At 42.0% G+C, this 13,723-nt stretch overlaps 1 protein-coding gene and 1 long non-coding RNA gene across 2 annotated transcripts in view; one reads left to right on the forward strand and one right to left on the reverse strand.

Annotated features, from left to right (window-relative positions):
- Positions 1-437: 437 nt before the first annotated feature.
- Positions 438-3,886, reverse strand: LOC134758901 (uncharacterized). The gene is made up of 4 exons (XR_010134616.1): positions 3,774-3,886; positions 1,812-1,904; positions 1,501-1,647; positions 438-993 (listed from the first exon to the last, which is right to left on the reverse strand). It is a non-coding gene; the product is annotated as an uncharacterized lncRNA (long non-coding RNA).
- ITGB8 (integrin subunit beta 8) overlaps positions 2,810-13,723 on the forward strand; it is an 85,063-nt gene continuing 74,149 nt past the window's right edge. The window contains exon 1 of the mRNA XM_031013288.3: positions 2,810-4,057. Coding sequence (XP_030869148.1) covers positions 3,931-4,057 — 127 coding nt within the window. The 5' untranslated portion in view covers positions 2,810-3,930. The remainder of the gene's footprint in view (positions 4,058-13,723) is intronic.

Below are 13,723 nucleotides of genomic sequence, written 5' to 3' on the forward strand. Positions count from 1 at the left end.
ACCTATAATCCCAGCTACACAGAAGGCTGAGGTGGGAGGATAGCTTGAGTTCAAACTTGAACCAGGAGTTCAAGGCCAGTTTGGGCAACATAGTGAGATAGCAAGATTCCATTTCTTAAAAAAACAGTCTGAGTGTCTCCCTCACTCCTGCTACCTATCTATAGCTTATTCATTCTCACCATAAACTCACTTAGTGAGAAATCAAGGTTAAAGGAGTAGGGAAGAAATTTAAGTCATTTAATTTTATGATTTTTTAGTAACTCAGCTCAAAGACTCTAATGATAGGAAGCCTGGAATGAATAACTAAAATGTTATTTTTAGACCATCTGCGAATTTCATTTCCTCTCATTACCACAAATGATGAAAAATTAGCTGTCAGAAATTTCAAAGCAATATAGCAGAACATGATAGAAAAACAAATTAATCAAGTCACCATCTTCCGAAACATTTTTCCTTTATAAGAATTCTTCAGGTAATACGACGAAGATAACAATACTGCATTTCTTTAAAATATGCTGTACATTTCCTTATAGGAAAAAGGATGAGTTACGGTGACCAGTGACATTTACTGGAAACAAGCAAACTTTTTGTTCCTGGGCCACTAGTTGTATTTACTTTAAGAAAACCCTAAAGATGATTTGCAGTCTTTCAGAGAGTTTACTTTTATGTTTACAGCCCAAAATGTGCAGATAACTTGTTTGTAAATAACTGGCAGGGGTCACAGTGTCACATCTGGGAGATTTCATTTTATTTTGTTTCGACAACCAGAGTTACAGCCTCTTTACAACTGAGAAGTGGTAATAAATGGTATTGTGCTTATTCGTCAACAACTCCATAGCACTGGCACCTGACATATATTTGCATGAATTTCATGTAACAAAATGTAGAAATCTTTCTTTCTAAAGGGCTTCAAAATTTCCCGAAACAGACTTCTGAACTTCATTTTATTCCTCTTGCTACATGGTTGTTCTGGATTAGTATATATATCAACACCTCAAAACATAGAGTTACAAAAATTAGTGCATACCTCATCAATTTCATAAAGTTACATCCTTTCTTGTTTGCATACATTTATATTTTATTTATTACTGTAACTGCCACTTACAACCCAGCAACAAGAGTTGTATTTTAGAATATTATGGAATGGTGATATGATAGACACTTTAAAGTGTATTGACATGTCCTTATGGGAATTAGGGATTTAATTTTTTTTTTGATTGAAGCACTGCATGTCTCAAGGGTGGCTGCATTCAGTAGGTCTGTGTCATAACCCCTGGAAAATACCCAGGCTGCCCAATGGAAGAGTCACTAATCAGATATTGGATATGATATTTTTGTGTTCAAATTTTCAAGTCCTCACACCCATCCTAACTAATGTTTAGGCCTTTCCTTTAAGACAACCAAAAAACAAAACTATAACTGTTCAAATTTGGAACTAAGGAAAGGAAATAAATATTAAAGCGGAGCTGGATTTATTTCTATTTATTTAGAGTACATCACCTCCAGTAGAATTATGTTGCTAAGGTTGGGATCACGGCTTTGGTCTCTCGAAGGGACCTGCTTTGCAGATCCAGGGCGCGTTTAATTTTCCAGCTGGGTTCCTGCTTTGCTTAACTAGTTCTGTGCACCCCGTTGTGCGGTCCACACCTGAAAGGGGGAGTTTCGATGTTGTGGTTTATTAACCAGGTACTTTCCATTCACTCAGTCAACAGAAAGAAAGAGAGAGACCGCGCCTCCTACTTTTTTTTTAACTACAAATAAGGAGACGGAAACTATTAAATAAGAAGGGGGGAAACTCCCGCATATTTCACCTTGACCTGGCTGGACCGGTCTGATGCCTCTAAGAGGCGGGTGTTGTATTAAAATGAGAGGTCAAACTTCTCGAATGGGAATCGCTCCTGCCCCTAGAGGGAAAAGAGAACCATCACCGTGTTAAACTGGAAACACTGCCTTGTTTCCAATGCGGGGGACTGAGTTCCCTCCCTCGACTTAGCGTGGTAATGACAGGACCCGAGGAGGCGCGCTGCTTCCCGGACAGTTGCCCAGCATAACACCCGCACCCTACTTGCACCTAAATTTCTGAGCTGCAAGCAGGCAGAAGTGCCTTCCACTTTCTCTCCTTAGCTCCCCTCTCCCCGCTTTGCTGCTGTCTGTAACTTTTTGTTCCGTTTACTGGGAAGGTGACGCTTAAGATCAAAAGACCCACTGTAACTTGCAAAAGCCCAGAGCCACCACCAGACGCTGGGGAAAAACAGGGCTGTCCAGTCCAGGGTTAAGGTTTTGAGCAGAGAAGGAGCAGCGAGAAATCTCGGCCAGTCGCTCCGGGAACAGCCCCTGCAGACTGGTCCAACTCTCCAAAGGCTAGGGACACCGGGGCAGCCTTGTGGTGGGGTAGAGGACGAGCTCCTAACTGCAAGCAAAGTGCTGAGTAGAGGGCGCTGGGGGCAGGGGAGGTCCCTTGACTCCACTTTGTATGCAGCAGCTGCGGGGCAGTGAGTATCTCCGAACAAAGCGGCGAGCAGCGCGGGGGTGAGAGATTGGGGTTTGCTCGCAGCTGCCGCTGGCGCTGAGCGAGGCTCCCACCACCCCCGCGAGCGTTGGGGTGCAAGGATTTGGGAGAGGAGGGAGAAGGGAACGAGGCATGCCATTCCTGTTGCGCGGCTACGCTTCAGGAGTTCTTGAGAACGATGGGAATGGCAACTATCAGAGCCAAGGGGGAAAAAAAAAGAGCTGGAGTGAGCAAAACAAAGAGCGAGTGTGGGCCGCGGTGACTTCATGCCTCACCAATGTCCCGCCCACGCTGCTCCGAGCTGTTACTGCTGCTCCTGCCCGGGCTGCAGCCGCGCCTGCGGGCAGCCGAGGCGAGGCGCTCGGGTAGCGTGGGGAGGTTTCCTAGCAACTCTCTGCCCTGAGTGCACCCGGCTACCCGCAGGTCTGGAGCCCCCCGGGGGGCCAGAGCAGGACCACCCCTCTCCCGCCCATCGCCGGCCTCGCCTCTCTCGCATCCTAGCCGTGTGCACCCCAGAGCGCGCCAGCAACTCGGGCTCTGGACTGCGGGACGCCTGAGCCGCGCACTGGGGCGAAAAGGACAAGGGCACGCAGCCCCCGCCCCGCGAAGCCGGGCTCCGGCACCTCGCGGAACCTCTCCTCCTGCGCTCCCAGGCGCAGGCCCCACTCCCCGCCAGGGAGGGAGCGGCGATGCCTCGCTCTGTGCCTGCGGGTGTCGGCGGGTGCTTCTAGGGCGCTCCCACAGCCGCCTCCCCCTGTTGCTGGCATCCCGAGCTTCCTCCCTTGCCAGCCAGGACGCTGCCGACTTGTCTTTGCCCGCTGCTCCGCAGACGGGGCTGCAAAGCTGCAACTAATGGAGTTGGCCTCCCTGCCCACCTGTGGAAGAAACTGCGCTGATTGATGCGCCATAGACTTTTTTCCCCTCGACCTCGCCGGCGTCCCCTCCCACAGATCCAGCATCACCCAGTGAATGTACATTAGGGTGGTTTTCCCCCCAGCTTCGGGCTTTGTTTGGGTTTGATTGTGTTTGGCTCTTCGCTAAGCTGATTTATGCAGCAGAAGCCCCACCGGCTGGAGAGAAACAAAAGCTCTTTTCTTTGTCCCGGAGCAGGCTGCGGAGCCCTTGCAGAGCCCTCTCTCCAGTCGCCGCCCGGGCCCTTGGCCGTCGAAGGAGGTGCTTCTCGCGGAGACCGCGGGACCCGCCGTGCCGAGCCGGGAGGGCCGCAGGGGCCCTGAGATGCCGAGCGGTGCCCGGGCCCGCTTACCTGCACCGCTTGCTCCGAGCCGCGGGGTCCGCCTGCTAGGCCTGCGGAAAACGTCCTAGCGACACTCGGCCCGCGGGCCCCGAGGTGCGCCCGGGAGGCGCGAGCCCGCGTCCGGAAGGCAGCCAGGCGGCGGGCGCGGGGCGGGCTGTTTTGCATTATGTGCGGCTCGGCCCTGGCTTTTTTTACCGCTGCATTTGTCTGCCTGCAAAACGACCGGCGAGGTCCCGCCTCGTTCCTCTGGGCAGCCTGGGTGTTTTCACTTGTTCTTGGACTGGGCCAAGGTGGTAAGTTGTTTTGTTTTGTTTTGTTTTCTTCTCTTCCCCAAAGGTCTTGGGCTGGCACGAAGAGCTGCCCGGCCAGAGCATCCCGGCCAGGTAAGTTGCGGTCATCAGAGAACTTCAAGGGGGCGGGTGCGGGGCAGCGTCCTCCAGCACAGATGGCCTAGAGGCCAGGTGTCAAGCATTTCTGCCCTGGAGCGACAGCAAGGACTAATTATCAGAGGAGACACTGTGTGTTACTCCTAGGTGTTGAGGAAGCCCTAATAGAAAGGAATTTTGGAAAAGAGGGTGTCCTGTTTACAGAAGTCATTTAGGGGCCCTGGTCCATTCTTAAGGGCATCGTCTGTACAGAATGTTGTCCCTATCTTTCTAACATTTGGGTCCACTAACGACTAACTTGCCTTTAACTCGAGGCTGTGGATAAGTTGGTTATAATGGGAGTAGTCTTCAATTTTTGAGTCCAGAAAAGGACAGCATACAAGTTTCTGCTATCATTAGTGCTCAATCTGAATGAATTACCCACACTGGAGGGATATTAATGCTTTAAGTCATCATCCTTTCGGCTTAAAAAAAAAAATACTATCTAATTGATCCCTCACTGAGATCAGTCTCTGAGACAGAGAAGCAGAAAGAACTCTGGACCAGGATTAACAGCTTTCTGTCCAGGCAAACCATTTATGTCAGAGCTACCTTGATGTGGAGAGGTTAACTCTTTATGAAATGCATTGTCCTCATCTGTAAAACGAGGTTTATTAATAATACCTGCCTTCTCTAAATCACAAAGGAAAGTTCAAGTCAAATAGCATATGAGAAGGTGTTTTAGGACTTTTGATTTATGAAACAAAATCAAATGTAAGGTGGTATACCAGATTGGATTGTTGGAAAATTATACAACTAAGTAATAGGACGAATCATGAGTTCAGGATGAGTTCTTAATGGTTTTCAATATAGGCCCAACATTTATTTTTGCTAATGGAGTGACTATTATCATACTTTCTTTTTTTTTTTTTTTAATTTCACTTTTTCTCTGTTTGGTCACCAAGTCCTTAAATTATATTAGAGCCTTTCTCTGACCTCTTGGGCTCAAGGAGAGTTTAATTAATAGTTGTAATTGTTTTGTAGGTTAAAATTTACTCCTATACTTTAAAGTGTCAAGTTTTTGCCTGAAGCTAATTAAAACAGTCAAATCATAACCTTATAAGTAGGTTTTATATATATAGATATAGAGATATATGGAAACATCCAGCTATCTTTAGTAAATTGTTGCATATACAGTTTTCTAATATTTGTTTCAGGGACATTTGCTCAGTTATCTGAAATGGAGAAATTAGAGTAAATCTCTTTATCTTGTGGTTATTTTTTGGCTTGTTTGTTGATTTCAAAACAGTGAAAAGGCAAAGGAAAAAGTAACATTCATTATCAGTTATCTCTTAAATGGAAGAAACATGCATTTGTTGCAGCAAATTTTCCGCTAAGCATAATTTCATCCTGTTTCAATAAGTAATAAAGTGCTTTTCTAGATTTAGTAAACACACATACACACTAGTAAAATGACCAAAATTTGTGTTAACACAGTATATTTTGTTCCCAACATATAGGCAAAGGAAAAAGTCCTACTTGCCTCTAAAATTTACTATTTAAAGTACATTTTTAAAAACCATTAACTGTGCTTATAAACATTAGTCAGGCTCTTGTGAAAAAGCATTGCATTTCTACCCAGCGTCTAAAACTGATTTGAAGGAAATATTATGAATGGGCCTACTTGCACCTGCAGACCTGAAAAGGGAATGCTTATCTGAAATCAGAACAAGGCATCCTTTTCCCAGTCTCTGTCAATATACAAAGGTTTCTGATGTATACTGATTTGCATGGCAGTTAAAAACATGCAAAAAATGTAAATTATAGCCAGTATAACTCAGAAAATTAGAGATCAGCATAAACTGCTGTACTTTTGTGATATAGCTACAAGTCTCAAATTATATGTCTTTACAGTGCAAATTAGATGCTTAAAGCAGAATAGAAATTTAGGTATCACTTACAAAGGAAATCTTGTTCCCTTGCTCAGTAGTTTACACCAGGAAAATGTTGAGGGCAATAAAGCCATACAAAAGAGACCAGAAGCTGCATAAGACCAGCATAACTTTGGGTTTAATTTTTAAAGCAGAATTTATAGGTCTCAAACATATAGTGGACTTTTAATAACAAATATATAGTGAGCAGTGGGGGATGTTATTAATCAAATCCAAAGATTTCTGATGTAGAAAAAATTGTAGCAGTTTGTTTTTTAACTGTCTCTGGTGAAGATTACCCACAGCTAGAGAAATAATAGCACTGTAAAATGGTCAATAAATAACCAGAAAAACATAAAGTATATCTAGTGGTTAATATTTGAAGAATTAATGTAGCAACATTGTTTCCACATTTACTTATTTTAAAAGATTAAGAACTTTCATTACCTAAATTTTTATATAGCAATATAAGTGTAACAAATTTCAGATATCACAGTTTCTTTTAAAAAAGCAGTAACTATTATTGCAATCAAATTTCACCTTCTGTGTATTGCAATGAAATTTCACCTTCTGTTTATTCAACTATCAATTATTTATTATTTTCAACAACAATCAACTAGATTAACATTATTTTGTGACCGTATCATTACTTCCCCTCAAAGCGTTGCATAGCATAAGTGTTCCCAGAATTCTTTATGCTTACCTAAAGTGATCGGACATTTAAAAGAACCAAGGTATCATTAACAAAAAATTCAGCCTTCTAAATTATTTGCATAATAAGCTCCCAAATTAATTCTATCTTGAAGCAATGGAGACACTTTCTGATCAATTAAAAATCATACATGTTTGCCCTCTAAACTGACAGCAAAGTAGCTGATATGCTTTGGAAAATTCCTGTGCCCCAAAATAACTTCTTCTCTTGTTACCAAATTATCTGAAATCTCACTACTTAATGGATTCTTTTTGGTTAAACATGGTATTAACCCTATGATTTTTTAAAGTTTTTAACATGGTATAATGGAAATTTTCAAATGCATGCAGAATTAGAGAGAATGGTATAAGGGACCACTATATACTCATCACCTAGCTTCATTAACCATCAACTCAAAGCCAACTTCTTTCATCTGTGCTCCTGCTGGTACCCAATTCACCCCCTTCTCCCAACTAAATATTTTGAAAGAAATTTTTCATATCATTTTATTTTAAAATATTTCAGTAAATAAAAATACTACTGGAGGAGGAACACTCTGTAACTAATCTTAAAGCATGAATTTTTTTAAAAACTGAAACTTAGGGCAACAAGAATGTTCACAATTTTTAAGGGAAGCAATCGCAAAAGAGAAGGACACGAGGAATGGGAGAGACACAGTTTCAACCATTTACTTTTCAATAGTTCTATTATAGTTCCATTAAAAATATTTTTATTTTGAAAGTATGGATATGTAATAGCTTTTTGATACGCATGTATATGAACAGAGAAAAACAACATGAGTAAATCTGCTTCCCCTGACAAATGTTAATTGTTTTATTCCAATGGAATCACAGCAGGTACACCTTGTAAAGTTTCAGTTTTAAGGATCTGCCTGCCCTTGCATGATTAGTTTTTCTCCTATCTACTGTATCATTTAAAGCAATATCCATATATGTGGCAAAACCTTTTTATCTCCTATTTTCTCTCTCCTTTTGCTATAAGTCCTTGAAAGAGTTGTCCGTAACTCCTCTCTCCGATTCTTCTCCTCACCTTCTCTTTGAATCCATTGTGAGCAGGCTTTCTTTATCACCTCTGCAGTCCACTCTCTTAAGATCAGGGTAACCTCCACATTGCCAAATCTGATGGCTAATTCTTAATCTCCATCCTGCTTGATGTATCATCTGTTGGTGACTTGACACTGTTGACCTTGCCCTCCTTGGAAACAGTTTTGTTGGCTTCTTGGACCCACACTCTCTTGGTTTAAGCTCCTTCTCCATCTCTGATGTTGATTCTTCCTCATTTCTTAACCTCCAAATGTAGTAGTGGCTCAGGACCCACTCCTAAGAACTTCTCTGATCCAGTCTTGGTTTTCTTTTTTTTTTGAGACAGAGTCTTGCTCTGTCACCTAGGCTGGAGTGCAGTGGTGCGATCTCGGCCCACTGCAAGCTTCGCCTCCTGGGTTCACACCATTCTCCTGCCTCAGCCTCCCGAGTAGCTGAGACTACAGGCGCCCGCCACCACGCCCGGCTAATTTTTTGTATTTTTAGTAGAGAGGGCGTTTCACTGTGTTAGCCAGGATCGTCTTGATCTCCTGACCTCGTGATCTGCTCGCCTCGGCCTCCCAAAGTGCTGGGCTTACAGGCGTGAGCCACCGCACCCGGCCCAGTCTTGTGTCTTAAATACCATTTCCACATTGACACCTCCAGAATATTTATCTCTAAACCTGACCTCCAGAAGGTGCAGCAAATTGTGTGAACCATGTCTCCACTACACGCCTAAAGGCAAAAACCCTAACGCATTCAAAACCAAACTCCATTTTCTTGTCCAGTCTTCATAATAACACTGTGAGAGAGGTCTCTGTTTTTGAAACAAATAAACAGGAGCAGAGGAGATAAGTAACTTGCCCAATGTCACCTATCTAGTAAGTAGGAGAGATGGGATTTGAACATCGTAGAGAAAGCTTGAATTATGCTTCATAATATGAACTTCCTAATCAGTCTTCATCATTTCAAACCTTTGTCCACATGTTCCTTTCTACTCAGAACTTTTCCCTAGCTCCCCATTGTCTTCAGGCTCCTCATACAACTTCCTCCCAGCTTTGCTATGGACACACCCACCTGTGACCTCCTTGAGGGAAGAAGCTGCCTGTATTTTTGTGTGTCCAATGCTTGGTACACAGTAGGTCTTCACAAAGTATCTGGAGTAAATGACCCCATAGATAACTTGAGGATAATAGTGAGCAATCTAAAATTGGGCAGCTAAGCAAATTCTCCCTAATCATTTCTAAGCCTCACTAGAATTTGAACTTAGAGAAATAAAATTTTCTTTTAAAAGTGGGTTACACCATAAAGGACACTTGTTTCTGTTTTCCCAGCCCATACCAGAAAGCAGTCTCTTGACCTTCTGGACAAATCATTAGCAAAGATTAAAAGCTGAGACTTAGTACTCTTTAATCTTATTTTTCAAAGTCTGTCTTGTTTTCAAACTTTCTGTGACAATGATTTCTATTGTTGATAATAAAATATAAAAAGTAATCCTAATTCTTTACCCTTGGTATCAACTTTAAAATTGATTTTACAATTTTACAAAATTGTAATTAGATTACAAAAACTGGAATTTGTAGTCATTTTCAACTAAATACTTAAAAAATTAATAAAAAATCCAAGCTATTCTAACTCCTTTAATGACTATTCATTCAGACTTTCTTAAAGCACATACAGCTTTGTGACAGGCACTATACTGAGTTCTGGAGTTAAAAAATAACAATAGTTAAGTTTTGTGTATTATTTACTGTAGGCCAGGCACCCTCCTGGACACATTATTTGAAAATATAATATATCCTTTAATGCTTACAACCCTGTTAGTTATATACTGTTATTCCCATTGTATAGGTAAGCAAACTAATTAAAGAGGCATTGAATAACTTCTTCCAGATCTCTTAACTAATAAATAATGGTCCCAGAATTCCGATCTGTGTGGTTTGAATCAGCATTCTGAATCATAATTATAGACATATAGACTGCTTTTCAAAGGTGAGAGGAGTCCCTACCTTGAACCTTGGAAGGTTCAGCTCTAGCTGTCCTCAGGCCATTGACCTCAACCATGGGCAGGGAGTCCATGGGGCTTGCTCAAGTAAAGTCTGTCACCCCCTCTAGATCATCTCCAGAATTCTCAGCCTAAACAGCCTCAGGCTACTTTTATGGCCTGCCTTCTGGGGGTAAACTGAGTCACCCCTGTGCCAAATCCTAGGTGAAGATGGCCAAGGACACTGATGCAGGAGAAGTAAACAGAGCTTGGACATGCAAGCTGAAGTGTCCATGCAGGTAAACAACAGGCTACCTGTGCTGCAGAATAAATTTAGAGGTGGGAGAGAAGAGGGGAAGATAATGGCTGGAGAGGCAACGCTTCACACACTGCCCAGTTCCTAACTAGAAATCTGGAGGTGAATATTCCAAATTCAGACCTAGCCTTCCAGGTCATTATGCATATATATTTATCAAGGAAGGAAGACAGAACTTATTTTACCTATGGGTTTCTTTGCCTGGTTTGTAGCTGTTAAATATTTAGTCTGTTATGCTCACTGCTATTTGTGTTCTTGCTGTTGGCCCTGAAACAGTTAGGGGCAGACTTGTCTACTAGTTTAAATATTACTGGGGGCCGGTTGCAGTGGCTCACAACTGTAATCCCATCACTTTGGGAGGCTGAGGTGGGAGGAACACTTGATGTCAGGAGTTTGAGACCAGCCTGGCCAACATGGAGTAAAGACCAGCCCGTCTTTACTAAAAATACAAAAATTAGCGGGGCATGGCAGTGCGCACCTGTAGTCCCAGCTACTTGACAGGCTGAGGCACAAGAATTGCTAGATCTCAGGAGGTTGCAGTAAGCCAAGATCATGCCACAGCACTCCAGCCTGGGCAACAGAGCAAGATTGCATCTCAAAAATAGATAAATAAATAATAAACAAATAAATATTATTGAGCGGGGGAGACAAAGAAAGCACCAGAGACCATTGCATAAGGTAGTCTGGTAGTCTTGACTACTTCATGTCAAAGTGTTTTTATATTTTAATAACTAAATCCCTTTTGGTAATCTTTGAGATGTGTACAGATTATACAAAATTTTACTCTCTTGCAAATCATGTTATAATGAGAGTCAAATGTATGCATAGTCTTAGTTTTACTTATTTCCCTCTATTATTTTAAAAAATATCTTAGAAGGCTGGCCACAGTGGCTCACACCTGTAATCCCAGCACTTTTGGAGGCAGAGGTGGGCGGATCACGAGGTCAGGAGTTCGAGACCAGCCTAGTCAACAGGGTGAAACCCTGTCTCTACTAAAAATACAAAAATTAGCTGGATGTGGTTGCACACACCTACAGTCCCAGCTACTCAGGAGGCTGGGGCAAGAGAATCATTTGAACCCATGAGACGGAGGTTGCAGTGAGCCGAGATCGTGCCATTGCACTCCAGCCTGGCGACAGAGCAAGACTCCATCTCAAAAAAAAAAAAAACAAACTTAGGAAAGAACATTCTACTGACATGAATGACCTAATTTGGTCAAATTATTCAGTTGGCATATGTTTGATATTTAATATCTATAAGTGAATGACTATATAGAAAAAGCAGTGCCATACTATATTCGTGGAGTAAAAGGACTATTTTTCGACTTAAAGTGAATCTTAATGTGACCTTATTTCCTCTTTCCCAGTAAGTAAATTATTTGATTTACACACCAAAAAAGTGTATTGAAAGTCAGAATGATTTCCATTGGGATTTTATAATTTAATTAAAACAGACCCACCTTTTAACAAAAGTGCTAAGATCAATTCTTGCTAGGAAACTACTAATATTAAGCAGATATATTTAAATTATCTTCCTGCAGTTATTGAGAAAAGTCCTTAACTAATATTAGTTTAGGAAACAAAAATAAGATTATTAACTTAAAATTGCATTGTTAAAGTGTTCTTATCAGATATATACTTTTAAGATGATTTTTAAAGATGCTTCTATTTTGAGTGCTATTATCCAAAGTACTAAAAGTTCATTTTAGGCCAGGCGCGGTGGCTCACACCTGTAATCTCAGCACTTTGGGAGGCCAAGGTGGGTGGATCACCTGAAGTCAGGAGTTCGAGACCAGCCTGGCCAATATGGTGAAACCCTGTCTCTACTAAAAATACAAAAATTAGCCGGGCATGGTGGCAGACACCTGTAATCCCAGCTACTTGGGAGGCTGAGGCAGGAGAATCGCCTGAACCCAGGAGGCGGAGGTTGCAGTGAGCCGAGATTGTGCCACTGCACTCCAGTCTAGGAGAGAAAAAGCGAGACTTTGTCTAAAATAAAATAAAATATAAAAGTTCATTTTATAAACAGCATATAGGGTCTTATAAAGTGGCCTTTCATGCTGACCTCATCAATGAGCCAACCATCACTGCTATAATGGTTTTAGATGTGCGCTATCTCTGCCTGGTGTTTTATTGTTTTGCTTTGTTGTAATCAAATAATACTGTTACATTTGTTAAGGACAGAATCTGTTGCTATTCCAGATAAATATTGGTATAGTTTGTTTATTCTAGAGGATTGCCAAAAAATTCACAGTCTCGTGATAGTACAGTAAGAAAGCAGAGTAGCTGTCAAGGGCTAGTTCAAGTCAAAGCCCATGGAAGAGACCGAGTTTGGAAGCGGAGAGAAGGGCTGGTGATGAAGACAGGAGGATGAAAAACTAGAAATATTCCAGCTCTGAAGAACTGTACCAAATATGTCATATTAGGTATGTGAGATGTGTGGTGGATTTGGGCCAGGAATGTTTTGGTGTTTTCCATGGTTTTGGACTCAACTTCCTTATAGGATAAAGCGGGTGGATATTTCAAGATCTGCCAATAGTAAATGAAGCCACAGTTAAAAGTACTGCTGTTTCATGTGTACATGTGGTACCAGGGTTCTTTCCTTGGAATTGAACCACAAACAGCTTCCCAGGTAAAGGCATTTTTTTTCCTGATTTTAGTAAGGACCATATATTTAGGATTATTTCTTAGTAACTGTTACAGGTACTAGGTAGGGAAGGGGGCTGGGTGAAAAGCCTCATCCTTATGGAATGAGGGATTACCAGTATGCTGTAAAGGATCATTAGAATATTATGAGGTCAAACAAAGAAAATAATTAAAAGGAAAATTCAAAATTCTACAAGGACTGGATTGACAGGATTTATATTAAGGAGTACCAAATAGGGAATGTCTTTTCTAATTGCCTGCTGGAGAGGTGCAAAGAGGCCAGGCTGGGTAGGCTTAGTCATGCAAGGTATTCATTGACTGCAGTAGAACAAAGGATGCAAAGAAGTTTTGGGGTGGCCAGGACTTGCTGTAGAACTGGCTGTTCTAGTTGGAAACAAAGACACTATTGTAGCAGAACTGCATTGTTGGCAGCAAAATGACTGGCTGGTCTCTTTCTTAGTACAAATCATACCTCCCAAGGTATTGCTCCATTGTCTTTTTGTGCATTTGGTTTGGATTTTTATGGAGAATTGAAGACAAGTGGATCATAAAGTGCAAAATAAAATGCTCTAGAAATGACAGATGGGGCACAGTTTCCAAGAAAATTCATCTAGACAGTGGCAACGCTGAGAAAAGAAAAGGAACATTCAAGAAGGGAGTTACAGTTTCAGGCATCCTCAGTTTTGGTTAAAAAGGTCCCTTTTGATGAGTGTGTCAGTCACTACCAGCTAGAACAAGGGCCCTAAAGTGAGGGCCAACGTATATAATCAGAGAGCCTGACCTCAGGTTGATACTGAAAATATGAGAACTAAATGGCATTACTACCAGTCTTTAGTTTAGAAGATATAGCGTGTTTGATGCCTTGTAAAGAAGGTATCCAAGGTCACATGATACTTTGTAACATCTGATGGGACTGTGGTCACATGGGAGAAGGGAAGGGGGCTCTTGAGCACGTGTCTGTGGCCCACTGAAGACAGCATAGCCAGC

The sequence above is a fragment of the Gorilla gorilla genome, chromosome 6 (assembly GCF_029281585.2).
Source record: "Gorilla gorilla gorilla isolate KB3781 chromosome 6, NHGRI_mGorGor1-v2.1_pri, whole genome shotgun sequence".
In the NCBI taxonomy this organism is placed as follows: domain Eukaryota; kingdom Metazoa; phylum Chordata; class Mammalia; order Primates; family Hominidae; genus Gorilla; species Gorilla gorilla.